General features: G+C 38.5%; 1 protein-coding gene across 4 annotated transcripts in view; it reads left to right on the plus strand.

The window, feature by feature from the left end:
• Positions 1 to 262: 262 nt before the first annotated feature.
• RPS6KA3 (ribosomal protein S6 kinase A3) overlaps positions 263 to 18,209 on the plus strand; it is a 115,134-nt gene continuing 97,187 nt past the window's right edge. Inside the window, exons 1-2 of one of the 4 annotated variants that reach the window (XM_028122556.2) lie at positions 275 to 361; positions 4,127 to 4,168. In XM_028122556.2, the coding sequence (XP_027978357.1) occupies positions 293 to 361; positions 4,127 to 4,168 (111 nt within the window). In that variant the 5' untranslated portion in view covers positions 275 to 292. Of the gene's footprint in view, positions 362 to 4,126; positions 4,169 to 18,209 lie in introns of those variants that run through there. The other 3 variants (XM_028122558.2, XM_028122560.2, XM_088028851.1) reach the window with 3 other exon arrangements.

An 18,209-nucleotide genomic window follows, 5' to 3' on the forward strand; every position in this document is an offset into this window, starting at 1 on the left:
GGGGGGGCGGAGCTGTAGTCCCGGCGGCGGAAGGAGGAGAGGAAGAAAGGGGCGAGACCGGGTGCCCGGCAGCGGCGCGAGGCTCTCGCTCCGCGCGCGGACATCTCCAGCCAGGCGCGCGGCGTTCGAGGGTCGGTGTCGGCGCCGAGCCCTCTCCCGGGCAGCCGGCGCTGCTGCTGCTGCTGCCGCCGCCGCTGCTGCTGTCGTGGGGCTCGGGCGGCGACAGAGCGGGGCCGGCCGTGGGGCGGGAGGGGAGGGAGGAGGCGGTGAAGGCGGCGGGCCGGGGGGGAAGATGCCGCTGGCGCAGCTGGCGGACCCGTGGCAGAAGATGGCTGTGGAGAGCCCGTCCGACAGCGCTGAGGTGAGTGAAGCCGGGCGGCCGGGGGCCGGCGCGCCCCTCCCCTCGCCCCCGCGGGCCAGCTCCCCTCCCTGGGGCTGGCCACTTGGCCCCTTCCTCTGCTGCTCGCATCTCCCCTCTGTCTGGGATTCCGGTTTGGGTAGTTGGGGTTGGTCTGTTTGCCCTTCTGGTCCACCCGCACCCTCACCTCCCCTCCCTCGCTCGGGGGGCTGTGGTGTGGTGGCGCGTGGGGTTTGGAGTGGGCGCTGGGGCTTTGCAAGAAGCCGATTTTAATCAACTTTGCGTGGGGGGAGCGGGAAGCTGAGCGGGGGCCGGAGAGGAGTTGGGAAGTTTGGCCCTGCCTGGTTGGGGGCTTCCCTGGACCCTGGCGACTTTGGGGTGTAAGGGAGGGGTATGGATTAGGTTCACTGGGAAGCGGGGACTCTCGAGTCCGGCCAGGGGAGGGAGTTGGTGCTGTGAGTCGGGCGCCTGGGGGCTGGAACGGCCCAAGGCAGGACTGGCGACCTGTGGGGGTTTCGGGTAAGGGGTGCAGGACAGCCAAGGGTTTTTGCCTCCCCACAGTTTGTCTGCCGCAGCGGTTTCTGCTGGTGCAAGGGAGAAAGTGGAAGCTTGAGGTCCTCCCCCCTCCCCCATTTCTTAGGTCGCTGAGCTCGAGGACCCAGTCCGTAGGAGCTTTAACTTGAGTTTCCTGTTCCTGGAGGTGAGAGGGTGATATTCAAGGCCATCAGTAGCCGCCCTGAAGGGCTTTCAGGTTTTCTTCCCCCAGGATCTATTCGGTGACCATCCCAGAGACACCTAACCGAGTGCCAAAAACCAAAACAATATACCCAAAGACGGCAAAACAATTTCCCCGGACACGGCACAGCATCGAGCTTTCGCAGCCGCCCCTGTCCCAGAACCAACTCGGGGTCTGCGAAAATAATCCAGACAAGACCCATTCCAGGGCATCAGCGCTCCTCTCCGGAGTGGAAAAATCAATTCCTGATGGTGGCATGTCTGTGATTCTCCCTTCTTGACTTTTTGCTGTCTTCTATCCCCGCAGCGGACTTTGGGGGATTACAGGATGATAGGCTGCGTGTGTGTAATAGTTAGTGAGTGACCCCATTTCTGGAAAGCATGACTGAAACGCGGGGGTGGAATGGGGCAGGCTCTGATGAGTGGTGTACTTGGCGGCAGCCGCTGCCCTGCCGGCCTCCGCAGTGTGAGAGGTGGATAGGGTTACTGGTTACGTCAGTAAGACCGAGGCTCAGTTTGATCTGAGATGCGGGACACTTGCATTCCCGGGTATAATGGAGGGGGAGGGGGATCAGTTCAAATAGCTTTTCAATTTTTTCCTAGTCACCTCTACTGCTGTATAAAATGTTTACTTGCTCTCCTTAACGTGAGCAGAGTTGTAATAGTGCTTACGGCTGGTACTTAGTATTTTGTGACTTGGATCATATTTTAAAAATCTAGATTAAACGCTGCTCTTCAATAGAAAAGATATTGATAGATGTTTTCTAAATATTTTTAAAAGGAATCACGTTTTTAAGACTAGCAGAATTACATTTAAAATTATGTTAGCCTGATTAATACTATAGATGTTTTATAAGAAAATTGAATTTAGACTGTTTAATCATCCTTTGAATGGATAGTGTGAAAATTAGTATGCAAATGGGCTCTTTTCATTCATCTTTTTCTCCAGATTTTATTTGCACTAAATAATATAGCTAAAAGGTTTATAAAATATGTTCTCAAAGTGCTGACCTTATGAAAAGATACTGAATTTGCTTTGAGCCTGATTGTTACATGCAAACCGTAACATTTGCAACTCATAATCAGTCCACATTTCTGCTTGGCACATATCAGTGTGTTAAAAAATCATTTAAAATTCCACCTTATCCTTTTTCTACATAGCATACATTTGGATAGGGAAGGCACAAAACTGATATTTATTTAGCACTTACTATATGCCAGATACTGTGGTACATGCTATTTCATTTTATCCTTCTTATGACCCAACAGAGTAGGATTGTGATCCTCATTATTACAGATTAAGAAACTGAATCTCCGAAGTTAAGGGCACAAAGATTATAAATAGTAAATGGCAGAGCCACAATTCAAAGCCGGGTGGGTATAATTCATGTGCTTCGCTTTATATTAGGGTAACTGTTTCAAATCCTTTGTGGAAAAATTCAGGGTATAAATAAATAAGCCAGTAGTTAGAGGTCATGTATTTTTCAGAAACAGTTATGGTATTATAAGCGGTCTCACTTGTTAAAGCCTAGTTATTTCAGTTACTGTCATGGTTTCCAGAACCTGGCAGATAGGATTCCACAACTTGCCATTTTCAAAGAATTTTCTTGGTATTTTGGCATAAGATATGTCACACGGAGCTAGTGTTGCCTGGATTAATTAAAAAAGATCTTTTTAAATTGCCTTTAGATATTTTGTTGCCTTTGGTGGTTCATCTGTTTCAAGTAAATTACTGCTGATACAGTTTTGGAAATTGAAGCCAGTAAGGAGAAGGTTGAGAATTTTCATTCAGAAGTCTAATATTGGACTTATTATTATGCCTGCTATTATGCCATCTCCTCCCCAGTAAGTCCTTATCAAAAAATAATTATATTTTACCAGAGTAAAATCATTTTTTTGGAAAGACATTTACTTGAGTAAATACATCAAATTTTTTCTCTCCAGGCTAAAAGATTTCAGAATTGGTCTCTATAGGAATTTACATTTGTGGTCTCATTCCTAGTAGATTGTGAAATCTTGAAAGCAGAGCCTTTTTTTTCTCTGTATTCTCAGCACTTAACACAGTGCCTGGCACATATATATTGGGGACCCAATAGATGTCCACTGAAAGAATTATGATGGTCAGGAATAGGGTGATTATCAATGTTATTTCTGTTCTTATCATTTTAATCTTACATTGAAATATGAGCAATCTTAAAAGACCTGAGTACCTCACCAAAAGTACAGGCAGTTTTTCATTCCTTTACATAGCCTTCCTGCTTTAAGACCTCACATGGGTCTCATGGTGCTCAAAACAAAAAAACCCTTGTGGTTAACTCAAACATGGGTCAGAACATGATAGGCTAGAACTAGGCCAAATGTTTAAAGAAGCAAATTTGGATAATAAAGGAAGTACTATGTAAGCAGTCAAGGTTAGAACAAAATTAAAAACAAAATAGCGTCCTAAATAGTCCAGGTGAATTCACAACTCTTTAATGAGTTATTTAAAGATGCTAATATGTTTTTGAGTATCTGACTGTTTAGGAGACAGGTATCAAGGAATTGTGACTACTCTGTAAATTTCTTGCCACTGCTGTCAGGGATAACATTTACTGGATCATAAGCCTGACCTAAAGTGACACTTTTTTCTCAGTTTTATATAAAGGATAAATGATAGTAAATGTAAATAAGAACAATTTAAATTAATTTAACCTTAAAATTAAGATTATTTTTAATTTATAGAAATGTGCTGTATAAAAATAGCCACCTTGAATTCTTTTAAATAGCAAGTACCCATAATACATTAAAAATATTAACTATATATTTTCTTTATAAAAAATGAGACCCTTGTGTTGGAAACCATCTTCAGTGGATATGCATCCATTTTTATTTTCAAAGATTGTATTGGATTCTGTACTATTTCTACTATATTGATACTAGGTTTCTTATTTTTGTCTGTAGGGAAAAACATTCTATTAAAGTATGATCATTGATTTTGAAAAAATGTTTTATTAAGTTTCTTCCTTTTCCTGTTTCATTTCTACCACCTTTCAGGTTTTTTTCTTTCCCCCAAGTGAAGATCTGAGGAGAGGACAGGTATTGTTACATGTCAACTGTCAATAGTAACTGTGACACATTACTGAACACTTCATTGTTTTCAGTGATTATAAGATGTCAGTTTTCTTTTTTTTTTTTTATTTATTTATTCATGAGAGACAGAGGCAGAGGGAGAAGCAGGCTCCCTGTGGAGCAGACAGCCCGATGCGGGACTCGATCCCAGGACCCTGGGATCATGACCTGAGCCAAAGGCAGACGCTTAACCGACTGAGCCACCCAGGCGTCCCTAAGATGTCAGTTTTCGTTAAACTAAAATTAAGGAAAGTTTGCTTTATTTTGGCAGCTCTCGCTGTACTAATTGGGTTGGTCTAAAATGTGAAATTCTTTGGTACATTTAAATTTTAAGATAAAGGGATAAACTTAAAGAAACAAGTATAGGCAGACTTGCCTTTTCTTTAGTATGTTTCTGGAAATCACAATGAGTATATTCTATTTTTATTTAAGGAGAGTGGCATAATTGGGATGTGCATTCTTGACCAAGGATGTGATAATCAGTAAATTATAGATCAAAAATATAGCAGATCATTTATCAGAAGTCTGAATTGCAGAATTGTTGTAAAGATATTTTTAAAAATTTATCACACACTAAAACATTAATACCATTGTGATCATTGACAAGATTTGCTCTAGAGTCCCATACTCAGGGACATGTGATATACCAGGCTGTGAATGTTCGGTGATGTCAAGGGCACCAGTTTCCCAGTGCAGACTGGATGCTTTAGACCCAGTGGTTCAGATTACAGTGTACAACAGTGACATCTTGGTGGTCTCTTGATAATGCATGAGTGTGATAGAGCTCGGTTGTTTATGTGTTTTGGTGGATAACAAGTTTTAAAGCATTGGAATGCAATTGTGCAAATCTATATATTATACATGCAATTCCCCAATTCACATAATAGAAAATAAAAACAACCAACTGCATTTTTATACTTGGCATTAAATGTCTTCCTCTACTCCACTTCAGATTTGATATAGTTTCCTGTATCATTAATCTGGAACAATTAGCAGATCTCATATATTCCAGTTTATCAGTTTAATACCAAATAACATAAAAACAAAGATAAAGCAGCCGTAAATAATTGTTGTAAAATGTGTAGAGTTAAAAAAACACAAATATATGCATTTTCTGAAGAAGATTCAGGATAAAATGTATCTATATGAGACATAACTATTATTTTATACATTTGGCCTATTTTAAGCAAATACATTAGTTACTAGCAATTAAATATTTCAGTTTTACTTATCTCCTTAAAATTTAGAAGGTACTTTTTGAGATAATTCTGATGTATGGCAAAGTGTTAAAGAACATGAGCTTTGGAGCCATAAAGACCTGGGTTTGAGTCCTGGCTCTGCCACTTAATAACAGTAATCTTATGCAAGTTGTTATAGTGTCTCTATGCTTCAACATTCTAATCTGTAAAATAAGGATGAATAATATCTACCTCATAGGGTTGTGGTGAGAATTAAGTGAAATGATACTATATGTAAAGTACGTGGTTCACTGCATGGTTTCAGTGTTTAATAAATAATATAATGAATCATCTGACAGAATTGTCTGAGGAAGTTCTGTGTGTTTCCTCTGGAGTAATTTTTTTAGAATCAAGCAGAACAATTAAAAATTATTTGATTGATCTGTTTAAACAGAGCCATTATATCTGAATATAATTGTAAGGGTAAGGTGAATGCAGATCTCTTGAATCTTGTCCCTTTTTGTATTATTCCCCTCTTCAATATCATCTTTAAAGGGGGAAAACAGATAAAGAACATTTGAAGAATATGTGTGGAAGAAGGGAGAAAGGAAAGTTGTGTTCACATTTCAACATTGGTCAGTTTGGAAGGCATCTCACAATCCATGGCATGTGATTGTTTAGCAGTGTTTTTTTCCTCTTAGTGATATATAAGATAGTGTATTTTATACATGATAGTGTCTTATGATTGATGAAACCTGGTGTATCCTGGATGTCAACTTCTTGAAGGAAGTATGTCCTTGAAGAAATGGATAAAGTCAATATATAGTGTTAAGAAGTAGAACTTTAACTTACTTTCTAAAGCATACCAAAACAAAATGTGCACACCTTTTTATATTTTAGGATCAGTTCTATTAATTTCACTTTTAGGGACAGAACTTAGTATGGCACACCTCCCTCCCCATTACTCTAAACACATTTGTTTTGGTTATTTGAATATGCCACGAGTAACTGGGTTTTCCTATCTAGAAATAGAATCCTTTGGATTTGGTCTTTTATGGGTATTTGTATTTAAAGAATTTGAAATAGGATATACAGTATTTTTAACTGAGAAATCTCTGGAAATGTTAAAGGTGTATCTGTGCCCCAGCAACCATCTCTGCCGTGCAAAAACAAAACACAGGAGCGTGACATAATCGAATAAATTTGGGGATTATAGAGTTAAACAGTATTTGACCAATGTCTTTACCTCATAACTTCATAGAACTTTTAAGATGATATTGTACATGATGAATCTGCAAAAAGGATATAGCCCACAGCATTTGAGACTTGATGTCAGAACCCTTTTTTCATGAACCTTCTATTGAAGTCTCAAAGGACACAAGTGCTTTGCAGAACAGTTTGAACAATCTGATAAGTATAGTAACATGATCCAGTATTGCCTGCAATTGAGCTGTTATGTTTAATTGACTGTATCAAAGCTTTTTTCTATATCAGGAGTTTTTGTTTCATTTTGAATTGAAATCTTTTAAATTGTACGATTTTCCATCTTATAATGGACTAAACACTTAAATATAATTTAAATGAAAGTTTAAGATAACTTAAACTTTTTTATCCCATATTCTGAAAATTAGTGGTCATATTCTACCTTAATATCAAGCTAATTGCCCCTATTAAGTGGACCCTGCATTGACTTGCTCTTTAACTTACATCTCAAATTCATAATTCTTACAAACTCTCTTTTAACATTTGGCAACTTTATGCTGCCATCAATCTATCTCTCCCACTCCTTTTTAAATTAATTGCTTCTAACTTGCAGTTACTAGAAAACAGCTAGGGTTAGTGATACTTTGATGCAGTCATTTTTAACTTGGGAACCTTGTTACTCCATCTTAAAAAAACAGTTTACATTTGCAGCTTACCAAATAATGCAAAATAGCATCCTCACCCTTTTTGTGATCTCTGCCCATCGTATACACATACCTCTGGGGTCATGGGGTATTTGGACATCTTACCTACTAATAAGCAGTTTTTTATGCTTCAACATAACAGTGACCAAATGGCTCAATAACTGGCATTACCTACTCAGCATATTTACCTTCCTTTCTGGAAGGTGTCAACTAGAAAGGAATGTGAATAATCTAAAGAACAGATGGCTACAAGACAGAAAGCTAGCCTACTGCCCCACCTGGAGTCAGGTCTACACATTGTCTTTTGGAGTTTTTTGGTGGGATTTTTTCCCCCCATGAAATAGTGCTAGTTTCCTGACTATTAGCTACACTATATTTGTGTGTAAATCCAAAAGCTCTTTTATACCTCCTGACATTCTTTTCTTCTATTAATATAAATAGAATTACAGTAGTAGCATAACTTAAATCAGATTTCCCGACCTTAACTAATATACCCATGGTATCTTACATACCTTAAAAACTAGTTATGTTTAATCTACCATGTAAATTGATTTTTATAATCTTCTGTATAATAATGATCTCATCTTCAAACTTGACCTGGTCATCTAGATTCCTGTGACCTTGCCTCTAATCCTGTGGTCCACAAAGCTTGTTATAGGAAACTTGATTCAGTCATTTGATATGTGTTAGAAGCAGATGTCAAATGATAGCCTGAAGCAAAAGATAAATTTGACATAATAGATTGAGGTGCGTCTCACATACAGTGTTTTGGGAGAAAACTTCTCTCCAGAAATCTTGTAGAACCTATACTAAAAACCTCAGTTACCCAGAATGCTATTTCAATTTTTTACATTTAGGAGCCTGAAAACAATATAAAATAACAGGAAAGATTCACTTAAAAAAAAAAAAAACCCCATAACTTCTAGATTGGCATTGTTCAGTAGCCACTAGCTACATGGAGCACTTGAAATGTGACTAGTGTGGCTGAGGAACTGAATTTCAAATTTAATTTTAATTTAATTTAATTTAAATAGTCACCTGTGGCTATTGGCTACCACGTTGAACAGCACAGTTCTAAAGATTACAGGATTAGTACAAATTGGACTTTTTTTTCTATACCGGTGTTTTTCAGCTCTGCCTTCTGTTATTTGTATTTTGAAGTTAATAGGCTAAAGCTTTTTCTAAATGAAAAAATACTTGCTATGCTTTTTCAAATTATGTTTAATCAGCTTTGTCTTGTTCCTCACCTACCCCGAAGATTTTTATAAACCCTACTACATGGTATGTGCCCTTCAAATCACCATTCTGCACTTTTATAGTTTTGCTAGTTTTACAGTGACATTTCTCGTTCAAGTGATAACACCAAGCACTGGGGAAATTAGCTATCAAAAAATGTTGCATTTTGTTAATTATACTGTGCTAATTAATACTGGAAAAGTGGATTGATACATCTTGTAGATTAACATTTACTGAATGCCCTCTCTGACTAGATACTGTCTATATCAACTTGAATGAGGTAGACATAATTCTCAGCTTACAGATGAGGAAACTGAAGCCTAGAAAGGTTAAGTAAGTTCTTCATGGTTGCACCACTAGTTAGTAGAGGAGGCAGGATTCAAACCCAAGTCTCAGATTGCAAATTCCATTGACTTTCCGCTAGACTGCCATGCTTGAGTTGAGAACAGCATGTGGGTGATTCATTCTAGATGAAATCAACAGGGGAAAAAGGTTCTCAGTGGTTTGTATGAGAATATATTTTTATGGGAACGTATAGGTAGAGTTAGAAAAGTGAAATAGGTTCAACTCTCCAAATACATTGTGGGTTAAATAGGCTTTTGTGAGCTAGCCTGAAAAACAGCATTTGTGACATTGTATGAGAAAATGTTTTGGGATTTCTAAACAGCTGTTTAGAATTGAAACAAAAACTACAGTATTTGGAAAAGGGGGGGTGATGTCCAGATATTAGTTAACAGTTCTTTATATAGAAGTCCCTAGGTGTGTGCTTGGGTAACTGTGCTCTGTTTTTGAATTGCCGCTTATTAAATCATTACCTCTTTATATTTGCATCTCTTCAGAAAAATCTATTTGACACTCCCTCAAAGTGTCAGAAAATAGGATCTTACTCAACCTGAAAAAGTTACCATTTATCTTCCTATAGTATAAGAAAAGGAAATTTAAAGAAAGTTTACATGATCCTTGGTGGGGTTATTTCCTTTTTTTTTTTTTTACCTGTTAGGTTAAATAGCCCTAATGAATCTTTTTTTAAAAATTGAGATATGACTTACCACAAAATTCGCTCTTGTAAAGTACACAATTCAGTGGGTTTTAGTATATTCACAAGGTTCTGCAACCATCACCACTATCTAATTCCAGAACATTTTCATCACCCCCAAAATAAATCTCATACTCATTAGCAGTCAGTCCCTTTTCCTTCTTATCCCCAGCCCCTGGCAACCAATAATCTACTTTCTCTATATATTTGCCTATTCTGGACATTTCATATTAATGGAATCATATATATGGCCTTTGTGTCTGACATCATTCATTTAACAATGTTTTCAGAGTTCATCCATGTTATAGCATGTATCAATGCTTCATTTTTATGGCTGGGTAATATTCTGTATGGATATACCACGTTTTGTTTATCCATTTGTCAGTTCATGGACATTGGGGTTGTTTCCACTTTTTTGCTATGGGGAATAATGCTGCTATGAACATTTTGTATCAAGTTTTTATGTGAACATATGTTTTCGATTTTCTTGGGTATACACCTAGGCGTGGAATTGCTGTGTCATATGGTAAGTCTATGTTTAATATTTTGAATTACCGACAGATTGTTTTCCAACTTGCTTAAACCATTTTACATTCCTACCAGCAGTGTATGAGGGTTCCAGTTTCTCCATATCCTCATCAACACTTGTTATTGTCTTTTTCATTATGGCCATTGTAGTGTGTAAGAAGTGGTATCTCATTGTGGTTTTGATTTGCATTTCCCTTATAACTAAGGATGTTAAGGATCTTTTTTTTTTTAAGATTTTATTTATTTATTTGACAGAGAGAGACACAGTGAGAGAGGGAACACAGCAGGGGGAGTAGGAAAGAGAGAAACAGGCTTCCCACGGAGCAGGGAGCCCGATGTGGGCCTCGATCCCAGGACCCTGGGATCATGACCCGAGCCGAAGGCAGACGCTTAACGACTGAGCCATCCAGGCACCCCTGTTAAGGATCTTTTCATGTGCTTATTGTCTACTTGTATACATAATTAATTCTTGTGCTTATTTTTTACTGATTTGGAGACTTAAGTGGAGTTTTTGCATTAATGCTGTTAATAGAAGATCCTTGTCTATGTTATATTGTATACAGATCTTCCTTGACTTAAATAGGATTATGTTCCACCATAAGTTGGAAATGCATTTAATACACCTAACATACTAATGTCACAGCTTAGCCTAGCTTACCTTTAACATGCTCAGCACTTATATTAGCCTAGAGTTGGGCAAAATCATCTAACACAAAGTCTGTTTTATAACAAAGTATTGGTTATCTCATGTAATTTATTGAATACTGTACTGAAAGTGAAAAACAGAATGGCTTTAAGTGTATTGGTTGTTTATCCTTGTGATCACATGGCTGACTGGGAGCTCCCATTCCTTGCCACTGCCCAGCATCATGAGAGAGTGTCGTACCACATATTGCTAGCCCTGGAAAAGATAAAAATTCAAAGTGTGGTTTCTTCTGAATGAAATTAAATAATCATTTCCGCACCATTGTCAAGTCGAAAATTATAAGTCAAACCATCATAAGTCAGGGACTGTACATAGTTCTTCAGAAAACTTAGTTTCAGTCTGTGCTTTCAAAAGATTTTTTTTTTCATTTTTATATGTGATAAATTCAAAGCTTTTCCTAGAACACGGATTTTTCCAACTGGGTCAATCTATGGAGATACCTTATGTTACCTCATCACCGGGACCACCCCTTTGCCCAGCCAGAGCAGAGTTTCTAGAGGAATACAACAAAGAAATGTTAATTATAGAAAATTATAGCAAGAAAGCAAAAATTGAAGCAGTGATATTTTTCATTACAGTCTCCTCAGTGTTGTTATACTATTCTATAGTTTCTTATTTAAAGCAAGAGTACAGGAAATAATTGAAGGTCAATCAAAACCACATGTCTAGACTCAAAAATTAAATACTTGCTTAGGTTAACTGAGATATACAGGTGTTTCATTTAAAGAAGTAGGAAAATGCAAAACAAAGCCTGTTTGCCTCCTTTCCTTCAAGTTCCTGCTGGCTATTGGTATAAGCAGTAAGCGGGGGGTACTTAAAGAGAGAAATGTCACAGACAAATTAAAAATAAGATTTCCTGGGGCACCTGGCTGGCTCAGTCAGTGGAACATGTGACTCTTGATCTCAAGGTCACGAGTTCAGGCCCCACATTGGGTGTGGAGTCTGCTTTAAAAAAAAAAAAAAAAGATTTCCTTTGGATTATTAAAAAGAGCTCATAAATGAGGGTTTTTTTTTTTTAAAGATTTTATTTATTTAAGGGAGAGAGTGGGAGAGAGAACATGAGAGAGTGTGCAAGAAAGAGAGCACAGGGAGGGGGGAGGAGGAGAGGGAGAAGCAGGCTCTCTGCTGAGCAGGGAGCCTGACATGGGGCTCCATCCCAAGACCCTGGGATCATGACCTGAGCTGAAGGCAGATGCTTAACCGACTGAGCCACCCAGGCACCCCTGTAAATGAGTTGTAAAGTGAACTTTTCCCCCTGGCTCTTCTGAGTGTGAAGTGTATTACTAGGTGATGACAAATGAAATAGGATTATTTCCTTTGGAATATTATAGTTTAAAAGTACTGAGGTGGACAGGCAGTTAAATAACATGAAGCAAGCTAAATTAGCCAGGAATGTTCCAAACAAATATAATTGGAACTTTAGAAGAAAATTATGGTCTATAATGTTATAGCAGTTTTCCATAGTGCACTTTTAAGCATAATGTGGAATATTAGACAGTAAATATTATTACCCCTGACACCCAATAAAGTTCCTTTTAAAACACACATACATACACAAAACAAATTTTTTTTCAACATAAAAATTAATCACTTGGAGGAGACTTCTGGTTCTGCCAAGTTGGAGAAGCCCTATTCCTCCTAGGTCCTCTTTTACAACAAAAACACCTTAGACATAACACATCAAACAAGTACAGGAACACTCTGAAAGGTGGAAACAAGAAGGCAGACTGCCTACAGACTTTGGGACTCAAAGAATGACACAAATAGTGAGTTCCTTGGGTTTTTTTTTATTGCCTCCCATATATCTTGGACAGGTCCTGTAAAAGCCTCCAACCTGAACCACCAATAGACACAGACAAAAGGGACTCCAAGAAAAGCCTGTTCTCTTTAGCCAAGTGAATGAGGAAAGGGTAGCCTAACAATAGTAAATCTTTTTGACAGTACACACCCTACTGTAGCCAAACACCCCAGAAAAATTCCACCCTACTCCAAAGAAGCAAGTGGCAGTGCTTGAATTCCTCCACTCGGTGACGTTGACTGTGCAGATCAAGGACCTGATCTCCCATTCCCTGCCTAGCAAAAGCAGATAGCACTTTGATTCCCCCTGCTGGGTGGTTTTGGCAGGGTGAGCCGGGATCTGATCTTCCCTCACTGCCCCCGCCCCCATGCCACCACCTATAGAAGGAGGTGATGCTCTCACTAAGGTAGTGTCAGTGGGGTCCAGGAGCCAGTTGAGCCTCCATCCCAATCTGGAAGCAGTGAAACTTAACAAGGTGGTGTGAGGCTGGGGTAGTCCCCACTAAGCCTCCCCTTGCCCTGTGTCAATGAGGAGCTGAGCTTATACCTTCACCTAAAATTAACAAGGCAGAATAAGATGGTTGGAGGTGGACTAGTCAATTCTGCTTCCCTCTTTCCTGATGTCAGTGGGGCCCAGTGAGCAGCTGAGCCTCCCTGCCCCTCATCTGGCGTCTACAAGGCAGAACAAAATGGTGGATAGCAGGGCTGGTTGGCACTCCACTTCCCCTTCTTCCCTCCCCTGTTAGTTGGGCCCTTAAGGAAGCTGAACTTTCCACTCTACCTTACAGCAACAAAGCAGTGCAAGTCAGCCCTCTGCTTTCTGTCTCCCTATTGGCAGTGTGATCCATCAGGTAGATGAGCTTATACCCCTACTCAGAGGCAATGCGATGGTGCAGGTTGGTTCCCCACTTTCACTGGTACCAGGAGTGGAACTGAACTTCCATCCCACTCCTATTCAAAAAAGCAAGAGTCACTGCTCCACTTCAGCCAGGGTGGTGTATCTTTATTTTTTTAAAAGATATTATTTATTTATTTGACAGAGAGACACATCGAGAGGGAACACAAGCAGGGGGAGTGGGAGAGGGAGAAGCAGGCTTCCCGCTAAGCAGGGAGCCCAATGCGGGGCTCAATCCCAGGACCCTGGAATCATGACCTGAGCTGAAGGCAGACACTAAATGACTGAGCGCTTTTAAAAGAATGATCTAGAATATCAAGAATAAAGGAATAATATGAGTTATATAGTCTTTTCCAGAAAATAGAAAACACTTCGTAACTCACTTTATGAGGCCAGTATTACCCTGAAACCAAGACCTAAAGACAGTACAGAGGGCACCTGGGTGGCTCAGTTGGTTGAGCGACTGCCTTCAGCGCAGGTCATGATCCTGGTGTCCTGGGATCGAGTCCCACATCGGGCTCCCTGCTCAGCAGGGAGTCTGCTTCTCCCTCTGACCCTCTTCCCTCTTGTGCTCTCTGTCTCTCATTCTCTGTCTCTCAAATAAATAAATAAAATCTTTAAAAAAAAAGTACAGAAAAGAAAGCTCTAGACCAGTATCCCTCAAGAACATAAACATGGAATCCTCAACAAAATATTAGCAAAAGAAATCAAGCAATATATGAAAAGAGCTATACGCTGTGATCAAATGGTTTTTATTCCAAGGATGTAAAACTGGTTCGGTATTCAAAAATCATTCAGTATAGCCCACCATATTAAAAAGGAAGAAAAATCACATCATGTTAATAGTGCAGAAAATGCATTAAACTGAATTAAACATTCATAATAAAAACTCATCAAACTAAGAATAAAAGGGAACTTAGTTTGATAAAGAATACACAGAAAAACCCCACAGATAACATCATACTTAATGGTGAAAGACTGAATGCTTTTCCTTTAATATCAAGTAAAAGACAAGGATGTCCATTCTCACCTATTCAGCCTAGTCCTGGAAATTCAAAAGGTAAAGGAACTCGAATATCTAATACAAGATAAAAATAAAGTGAAGGATCAACCCAATTTTAAGCTTCAGTAATCAAAATTGACACTTCAGCAATCAAAATTCTGTGGTATTGGTAAAAGGATAAAACACAGGGGCATCTGGGTGGCTCAGTCAGGTTGGGTGTCCGACTCGATCTCAGCTCAGGTCTTGATCTCTGAGGGTCGTCAATATAGAATGCAGAAATAGACCCATACAAGTACAGCCAGTTGATTTTTATCAAAGATGCAAAAGCGGTTCAATGAAAAAAGGATAGATGGCCTTTTCAACAGTGGTGCTTGGAGCAGTTACACATCCATGGGTAAAACAGTGCACCTCAACATCACACCTTATACAGAAACTAATTCAAAAATGTATCATGGGGGAATTAAGAGTACACTTACCTTGATGACCAATGAGTAATGTACAGAATTGTTGAATCACTGTATTGTACAACTGAAACTAATATAACACTATATTAACTATACTGGGTTTAAAATAAAAAATAGGAAAAAAAAGTCTGATAAAAAGACACACAAAAAGGAAAAAACGCAAACAGAAAAAAAAATGTAGCATGGATTTAAATGTAAAATATAAAACTTTTAGAATTTAGGCCTAGAAGAAACCTTTCAGGACTTTGGGCTAAATGATTAGACCAGACACCAAAAACACAATCCATAAAAGGAAAAAAATTAGACTTCATTAAAATTCAAAACATTTACTCTATGAAAACAACCCTGTTAGGGCAATGAAAAGACAAGTTACAGATTGGGTAAAAATATTTGGAAACTTGTATCTGAGAGGACTTGTATCTAAAATATATAAAGAACTCTCTAAACTTAACAGTAACTTAAGCTCAACAATCCATTTAGAAATCTGACAAGAAATGAACAGCATTTCACTGAAGAGGATATGTGGATAGTCAATAAGCATATGAAAAGATGTCAACATGGTTAGCTATCAGGGAAATTAAAATTAAAATCATAATGAGGTATCAGTACACACCTATTAGAACAGCCAAAATAAAAAATAGTGGCAATATTGAATTTTGGTGAGGATGTGGACAAACTAGATCTCTCATGCATTGCTAGTGGAAGTGTAAAATGATAAAACCTTTCTGGAAAATAGTTTGGCTGTTTCTTTAAAAACTAAACATCAACTTATTGTATGACCCAGCAGTCATACTCCTGGACATTGATCCCAGAGAAATGAAAACGAATATCCACACAGAAGTCTGTGCACAAATTTTCATAGCATTTCTGTTTGTAATATCCAAAACTTAGAAACCAAATGTCATTCAGTGGATGAATGGTTAAACAAGCTGTGATACATCCACACTAGAATGCTACTCAGCAACTAAAAGGAATGGATTATTGATACATGCCGCAAGTTGGATGACTCTCAAGGGAATTTATATTCCGTGAATAACGTTAAATACTGCATGATTCCATTAACATAACATTCTTGAAATGACAAAATTGTAGAAATGGAGACAAGATCAGTGGTTGCAAGGGTTAGAAAGGGGCAGGAGGGAGGTGGGCGTGGTTATAAAGGGGTCAGCACACAAGATCCTGGTGTTGGTGAACTAACTGTTCAGTATCTTTATAGTGGTGGTAGATACAGGAACCTATAATGTGATAAGTTGCGTAGAACACACACAAGAACCTGTAAAACTAGTGAAATCTGAATAAGGTCTGGGCTTTGTACTAGTATAAATTTCCTGGTTTTGACAGGAAGTTATGTAAGATGTAACCACTGGGTTAAAGGTATATGGGACCGCTCTTATTTTTCCAACTTCCTGTGAATCTATAATCATTAATTTAAAAGTTAAAAAAAGTCAGCACTAGATAAAATTCAATGTCTATTTCAATTAAAAACTTAGTAAAACAGGAATAAAAGGGTGTGTCTTTAATGTTAACTAAAAAACAGTCTCAGACCAATAGCCAGCATTATGCTTGATGGGGACATATTTTAAGTCAGTCTCATTAAAACTATGCCTGCTGTTTTCACCTCTATTTTATACTCTAGAAAGAGTTTGCTAATGCAATTAGACAAGAAAACCAGAGTATTCAAAAGAATAGTAAAGAATTACTATTCATAGATGATAAAATTATCTACTTAGATAACGTAAGGAAGCCACTAAAAAGGTTCTGTAAAAACTAATGATAGTCTCGGGGCGCCTGGGTGGCTCAGTCGGTTAAGCGTCTGCCTTCGGCTCAGGTCATGATCCCACGGTCCTGGGATTGAGTCCCGCATCAGGCTCCCTGCTCGGCGGAGAGCCTGCTTCTCCCTCTCCTTCTGCGTGCTCATGCTTTCTCTCTCAAATAAATAAATAATAAAATCTTTAAAGAAAAAAAACTAATGATAGTCTCATAAGGTGGTATTACACAAAATATATATTCAGAAATTAAATAGCTTTCCTAGTTAAAAAGGGTAGGGGTACCTGGTGGCTCAGTTGGTTAAGTGTCTGCCTTTGGCTTGGGTCATGATCCCAGAGTCCCAGGATCGAGCATTGCATCAGGATCCCTGCTCAGCGGGGAGTCTGCTTCTCCCTCTGCCCTTCCTCCTGCTCATTCTCTCTCTCTCTCTCTCTCAAATAAATAAAATCTTAAAAAAAAAATGGTAATGAGGGGCGCCTGGGTGGCTCAGTCGTTAAGTGCCTGCCTTCGGCTCAGGTCGTGATCCCAGGGTCCTGGGATTGAGCCCCGCATCGGGCTCCCTGCTCAGCGGAAAGCCTGCTTCTCCCTCTCCCACTCCCCCTACTTGTGTTCCTGCTCTCGCTCTCTCTCTCTCTGTCAAATAAAGAAATAAAATCTTTAAAAAAAATGGTAATGAAAAAATCTCATTCAAAATAGTAAAAATATTAAATTTTTGGAAATTAACAAGCAAAGGGCAGGAATTAAATTTAAAATTGAGTTGCATTAAAGAATAATTTGAATAAATTGAGAGAAAAGCTATGGCTCTTTAAATTAGTTCAAATAAGATTCAAGGTTTGGTTTTTTTTTTCTTATCATTTATATTTAAGAATTGAGGGTAACCTCCTGTCTTGAATGAACATCCCCAGATCTTTAGTTTTTTAAAAATTTCTTAAGCTTCTTTTAGTTATCTTGTAGTTTGAACAATTAATGCTAACAATTTTTAGTAAAATGCACTTATTAATAGTGTTTATGCTTAATACATGTACAGCTAGAATTAATCATGGAGCTATAATTAGGAACTTTTATCTTTGATTATTTTTTCAGAAATAAACCTTGCTGCCAGGTTGTGTTTATACCTTTAGTAATTTTTAAATATGTATACACATTTTTTTAATGAGTGAGTAGTTTGGATTGTTATTTTCTAAGTAAATTCAACTCCAAACTTGTCTAAAACACTTTGTGTTAAGATACAGTTGATACTACACAAATAGGAATTTTGCTTGGATGTTAAGCTCTGATTTATTGTGTATTTGAACAAATCCCATTCTGTCTCAGTTTACTACTTGCAGGCTATTATTGCTGTCTTCTTTTTGTTCAAAAGGGTCTTTATAAGACTACATAATTTTAAGTGATTATTAACCATTACATTATCAGTAACATATATTGGGTTCAGTTCAGCAGACTTTCAAGCACCACTTGTTTTATCAATGAGGAAACAGAGATTCAGGTCAT

This window comes from Eumetopias jubatus, unplaced genomic scaffold, assembly GCF_037043125.1.
Source record: "Eumetopias jubatus isolate StellerSeaLion01/CBP00866 unplaced genomic scaffold, mEumJub1_p1.0 scaffold_11, whole genome shotgun sequence".
NCBI classification, from domain to species: domain Eukaryota; kingdom Metazoa; phylum Chordata; class Mammalia; order Carnivora; family Otariidae; genus Eumetopias; species Eumetopias jubatus.